This window comes from Hylobates moloch, unplaced genomic scaffold, assembly GCF_009828535.3.
Source record: "Hylobates moloch isolate HMO894 unplaced genomic scaffold, HMol_V3 SCAFFOLD_5, whole genome shotgun sequence".
NCBI lineage: Eukaryota > Metazoa > Chordata > Mammalia > Primates > Hylobatidae > Hylobates > Hylobates moloch.
Window position 1 is genome coordinate 127141278 of NW_026652280.1, and position 6000 is coordinate 127147277.

The 6000-nt window shown below is 39.3% G+C and overlaps 1 protein-coding gene across 1 annotated transcript in view; it reads right to left on the bottom strand.

Moving 5' to 3' along the window:
- PALMD (palmdelphin) overlaps window positions 1–3553 on the bottom strand; it is a 48831-nt gene extending 45278 nt beyond the window's left edge. Inside the window, exon 1 of the mRNA XM_032155284.2 lies at window positions 3153–3553. Coding sequence (XP_032011175.1) covers window positions 3153–3197 — 45 coding nt within the window. The 5' untranslated portion in view covers window positions 3198–3553. The remainder of the gene's footprint in view (window positions 1–3152) is intronic.
- Between the last annotated feature and the right edge of the window lie 2447 nt (window positions 3554–6000).

Genomic DNA, 6000 nt, shown 5'->3' on the forward strand with positions numbered 1-6000 from the left:
GTGACTCTGTAGGGATGACTCTGTCAGTGGTACATTCAGTCCTTCATCTCACGCTTCTCGAGAATGCTGGAGTCATGGGTATCCTCAGTTCCAGTATTGTTAAAGGTGAATTTCAAATTACTAGTCTATTTCAAAATACTATTGAGTTTCAATTAGTTCACCTTTTGTAGAAAGATCAGCTATTTGTTCAAGTGTGTACTGACTTGAAAAGGGCCTCGAGACATTTTAAAGATCAAACATAATAGTTAATTAATTTTAAGCAGCCCTGTTTTTAAATTATAGTTGAAAACTGAACTTCTAGGCAAAGGGGTACTTTGACCATTAATTTGGTAAGGGAAGAGTTGGTGCATGGATAAAGTATTAAGGAAGAACATGAAAGTAATTGTGCAAAATAGAATCTATATGTGGTATACCCAAACTGAAGTACCTACCCTTGAACAATTGTCTCTGCATACTTTCATAATTTTGCTCTTATTCTCTTTAAATCTTTGAGAAGACATCTGACTAATCTAAAATTCAATTTACTGATCTGATATGAGAAATGAATGGCATCACGATAGTAATTTAGTTTTCAATTTGAGAGCCTAAGTGTCACATTTCAACTACTTAATGTGTTTAACCTTTTTTTTTTTGAGAAAAAGAAAAAGACTGACACTTGGATCTTTGTTCTGTCAAATTCTAGGTATATACATTTATTTTTTTCAATTCTTTGCAGTGAAAATAATGACTCTTTAGGCACTTGAAACCAGGTAGAATAAATACAACTGTGAGGATTATTTTATTTTATAGCCAGCAATTGGAGAAACAAATTTTAATGTAAAAATCAAATAAATCCTAGAGTGTAAAAGTTTTTTTTTTTCTTCCAAAGTGAGGTCTATGTGTTGCTACGTCTGGGTGCATTGGGGAATTGCCTTCTGATTTCATTCTTGAAGTATACAAAAAATTATTTCAGTGTAGGTAAGTAGGAGAAAAAAGCTAAAATGAGAAGATACTCTGAGTTTTAGTCTAGATTGGAGATTCTGAGGCTTAAGTACTTCCAAAAATGAAATAATTCTTGCAAACTCTCAGCATACTCTGTGATTTTATTTTCCTAGGGGGAAAGAGACTAGCTGAGGTGGCTTCCTGGGCAAGGCAAGGGCGAGGGCGAGGAAAGCTGGCATGTCCCAGGGCGTCCAAGAGGGAGGAGAGTGGATGTGTTGTTTCCATGGACACACCACTGCTCCACTTTTCCTCTAGGTGGTGACAAATGTGACTGGATTTAGCCTGGTGAGGTGTAGGCTGGTTTATGAGAAATTTGTTCCCATAAACTTTTTCCAGTTTTTTCCCTACAACCTTTATACAAGTGTATTACTTCCAAGCTAGAATTACTTTGTGATCTTACTTGGGAGATTTGTTTAATCCTTTCTAATGGGATATATTTAGGCTGATGGAATAATCCAAAAAATTTTTTTTAATCATCAAAAAAGCATACATCTGTATATTCAGGAACCTACTTACTCTCTTGATGGTTTTTAAGACATTATGAGGATTTTCTGTCTCTATTTGCATTTGGAACCTTCAGTGACTAAGATTCCTAGCCTTAGAAATAACTGTATACAGCCGTATCTTTGGAGCATGTGTGGCTTCGGTAAGAGTTATAAGGTGCACTGGAGGGCAAAAGGGCTTGATCAAGGGTGTGCCCCAACTGAAAGAGGAAAATTCAGAACAGGGGTCTACTTGTCTATTTCAATTAGCTAATTAGGAGATATAAGCATTAGAAATAGTGGAGCTTGTGACCACACAACTCACGCAGTCTAATAAAGTAACCTTTAGACAACAGCTGTAATGTAAAAGGCCCATGCCAAAAACAACAGAGCAGAGTCGAGTTCCTGTCCCTTAAAGCACGACAGCTGAGATGGTGGCTGAGTTTAATAACAAAAAAGAACAAAACAAAACAAACAATAATCCTGACCAAGGTTTTCTGAAGAGAGGAAAATGTAATAATTAGAAGCTAGACATTTAACAAAGCATTGTTTTATGGAAAAGTGCCAATCTTATCAATAGACTTCTGGTGTCTTACTATTGGCTAAGAAGACATCTCAATTTACTGAATGTTTTCTGGGTGAAACTAAGACATTGTATCAATTAGTAAAAAATTTAAATTAGGATTAGCATAATTAGTTATGCAATGAAAATTTTAAGAACAACAACAACAAAAAATCCCTGATCTAGCATCAGTTTTTAAAAAGTACTCATTTTTTTCCTATACCTAATGGTCAGTGGCAGAAAATGCTGAGAAATTGGGATATTGCTTTCCAAAGATCTTTTTCTTCCTAAAACAATTACATCAAAAATTATAGCTAGTGATAAATGATTGTGACACTGATTTCCAAGTTACTGCCAAATACAGGGTTTTATAAAATTAAAAAGAAAGCTGGATCATTTAAGAAAAGTAATTTATTTCTGGCTTTGACTTTTTCCCGGAACAGACATAAAAAATGTACCATTTTCCTTCTCGGTATTAACAAAATATTTTCCAAATCCACTGCATGCACTGCATTCCTTTATCAGGATCTTATTCAGTTTGTGACTCTGCTGGAAACTGATATCTTAGAATTAATCTGATATGTGCTTTTACCTACTTTTGTTTAATGCTTAAATTACATATATTAACATTCATTTTAATTATCTTAGGCTTTCTGGAACATGCTACCACACTACAAATACAAAGTTTCAGGTCATTTTTAAAATTTCTTTTTCTCTCTTTAAAAAATATTCTAACTTTTTGAGGCATTCATAGCTTAAAAAAGTTTCCAAGTTGGGGATCTGTTTTTTTATCTAATACCAGTCAAATGGACATTTAAGGAAAAACTGCATTTCTAAGGTACTCAGAGTGTGAAAGATAGTTAATCAGACTGCCTTAACAGCTTCTGATTGTTGTTTAAAATGCAGGCACAGCCTTTTTGAAAATCAAGAACATTTGACCTGCACTCAGGTTCTGAAGCCCCAGAGTTACAGAGGGTCATAAGGGTTAAGAGAGAAACAGGGACGCGTCCATGAAGCTGACAGTTCTGTTTTTCCACTTACGAGGGCTCAGCGACAGGGGCAGCCGGCCATGGTCTGCCTTCCTCTAAGCAACCACCTTAATGAGTTATAACTGTATGCAGACTTACTGTGATAGCCTGGAGTCTTCCCTTCACCAGCTCAGCTTCTTCCATTCTAGAAGTCAAGGACAGTCAGACGGGGAAGCCAGTCCAAAGCTACCATAAATCAAGGAGCCTCCTGGGGGAGAGGAGCGGGGGTGACAGTAGAGAAGCAGGGAGAAATCCGCTCTTTGCACCAGTGGAGAAATTCCCGACTTGTCAGGAGCGTCTCCAAGCAGATGCACAGATCAGGCCAGACAGACACATGTAATGAGGGTGTGCTGGGAAGGCAGACGCTGAGGCTGCTGGCATGAGTTGACTGACAAGTTTGAACGGCAGCGGCACAAGCCCTTTTCCTTCAGGAGCTGCCAGCTCTTTGTTGTAATGTGCACAGTTAGCAAGGCACATTTTCTTATTAACTGTTCCTTACCCAATTCAGTATTTTCCAGGAGTGACACAGGGAGCCAACACACTGTTTAATCAGCCTCTGCTCTGGCAACACACAGCCATCCCCGGATGTGTGGGTCTGTGTGTGTTTGTACAAAGCTGGTTTACCTGCTCGCTGTCTGTAGGGGAGAGAGCCTTACCTTGACTGAGGCAGAAGTGCCAAGTCACTTGTTTGCCTTTCTTCCACTGATTGCCTTTGATAATAATACGACAATCTATAGCTACTTTAAACTTCATGTAGTGGTAAATTTACACTGGTTTGTTCTCCCCCTTCTACACCCCACCCCTGACCCCCCTGCTCAGCAATTTGTTGCAAACTTTGGAATCTTTAGGTTTTGGAGAAATCAAAGGTGTTAATGTGACTATATTAAGAAGTTGGCCCACCAAGGTATTTAGTGTGGCTTAAACACCGAGTGCCACCTTTTGTTATTGCTTGACTTGGATTTCTGTGGAATGCAGTTCTTTCTTGGACGCTGTTCAGAAATGACACTCTTGGCTTTCAGGAAGGTGCCCATTTTGACCTCACCGGTTACGCAAGAGAGAGGAGTGAGCCTTTGAAAATGTGATGAGACATTCGGTAACTGCCTGGAGCCCGGCGCTGCGTGAATATTCCCCCACCCTTTAGAAAAAGGCAGGCAAGCCCAGTGAGACTCTTAGGTGAAAGCAGAGGCTGGGAAGCTATACAATTGGCTCTGTCTGTTTTCTTTTCCCTACAGGTTCTTTAATTAAATTTTGCTGAAGTGAATCCTAATTACCAACTACCTTATTATTATGTGTTTGAATGCTATTAAGCACTTTCATATCAACATTCAGCTGAAAAGGGTAAAAGGACAACCCAAACATTGAACATATGGTTTAATTTTCTTTGCAGTTTTGATATTAGTAATAATAATAGCTAATATTTGTTGCGTTCTTTCTATAGGCAAATGCATACTTGCAAACTGCTGAGAGATAAGTGCTATAATCCCTACTTTAAAAATGAGGGAACAGGCTCAGAGAGGTAATTTGCCATATAGCTAGTAAGTAGCAAGGCCAGGATTGGAACACCAGCTGCCTGACTTTATAAGTGGCATTCATCAAGGACTGCCCAAGGACACGGGGCAAGGAGAGGCACAGGCTGAAGGTTAAGTCAGTCTTTATGAGAAGGGGTTGGACCCCCAGCCTCCTCCTCTGTCTAGCTCCTAGAACACTACAGCTGGGTGTAACAGCCTAAGGCAGAATGGTGTGGGAAAGTCCTCTGGAGAAACTTATTGGACCTACTGAGGTTTCCCCACATTGTTGGCTGGAGTTCCCCAACCACAGAGCCCTCATCCCGTCAGTCACTATAAGGTGAAACCCATGTTTTAAGAGTCTGAAATTATACTTGAGAGTAGTTTGTCCTTCCTCATACATCCTCAGAAGGGATACTTAGGGAGACCAGAGAATGGGAGGATTGTTTGGGTGTGTGCCGAGTTTGATTACTGTTGGATGCATATTTAAGCGTAAAAAAAAATCAAACCTTCAAGACTTCTGATTATGTTTATTTGTAGATCCTGGCTGAAATTAAAGACAAGAAAGCAGTAATGATAAATATCTTAGTCAGAATCGCATATTTGGTGCCCAGAACAAATGGGCAGTCATCCAATTATTAGTCTGGATCTTTTCCTAAAAACAATTTACCTCTCAAATCTCATTTCTGCTAGAGGAAAACCCAAGATTTTGCTAGTGTAGGGAAGGACAAGATTAAAAAAAAGAGGATGTGGGAATTTAGGAGGCAGCAGAGTTGCAACAACTGATTGGCACCATCATGTGGGTGGTAGGCAGAAAAGGCTGGAGCTGGGAAAATCTGGGGGACCTGAGTGGAATCCTGGAGCCAGAGCTCTGATGGCCTTGACAATCTCCCTTGGACTGCAGTACAGATTAGGATGCTTCCACTCAACTTTCCCTCCCTCTCTCTTTCACCTGCCTCTTAGACATGTCCAGCTCCAGCCTTTTCTGCCTATCCTCCCATGTTCTTTCATACAGTCATTTCTCCTAATAAAATTCTGTACATTTAACCCATCTTGGCATTTGTTTCTCATAGGATCCAGAATAACATCATCATTTCCACATCTACTATATTTTGTTTACTTAATCTTTTATTGTCTACCAGAATGTAAGTTCCAGGAGAGGAGAAATTTTGTTCAAACACCTAACACAGTGCCTGACACATCAGAAGTTCTCAATAAATATGTGCAGAATGAATAATAAATGCTTAAAAAATTAACAATTATTAGTATTGTCAACTAAACGAATGAATAAACACATGATGAGACCCGTCAGTTGTCAGCAACCAAAGTAGTCCAGTGTCTCTCAGGAATTTCAGCATTCTTGCCATGCTCAATCACTGGCTGGGAGTAGCCTCTGGGAAGCATAGCCTTGAAGCAAACATAGAAATGGATTTCAGAGTGAA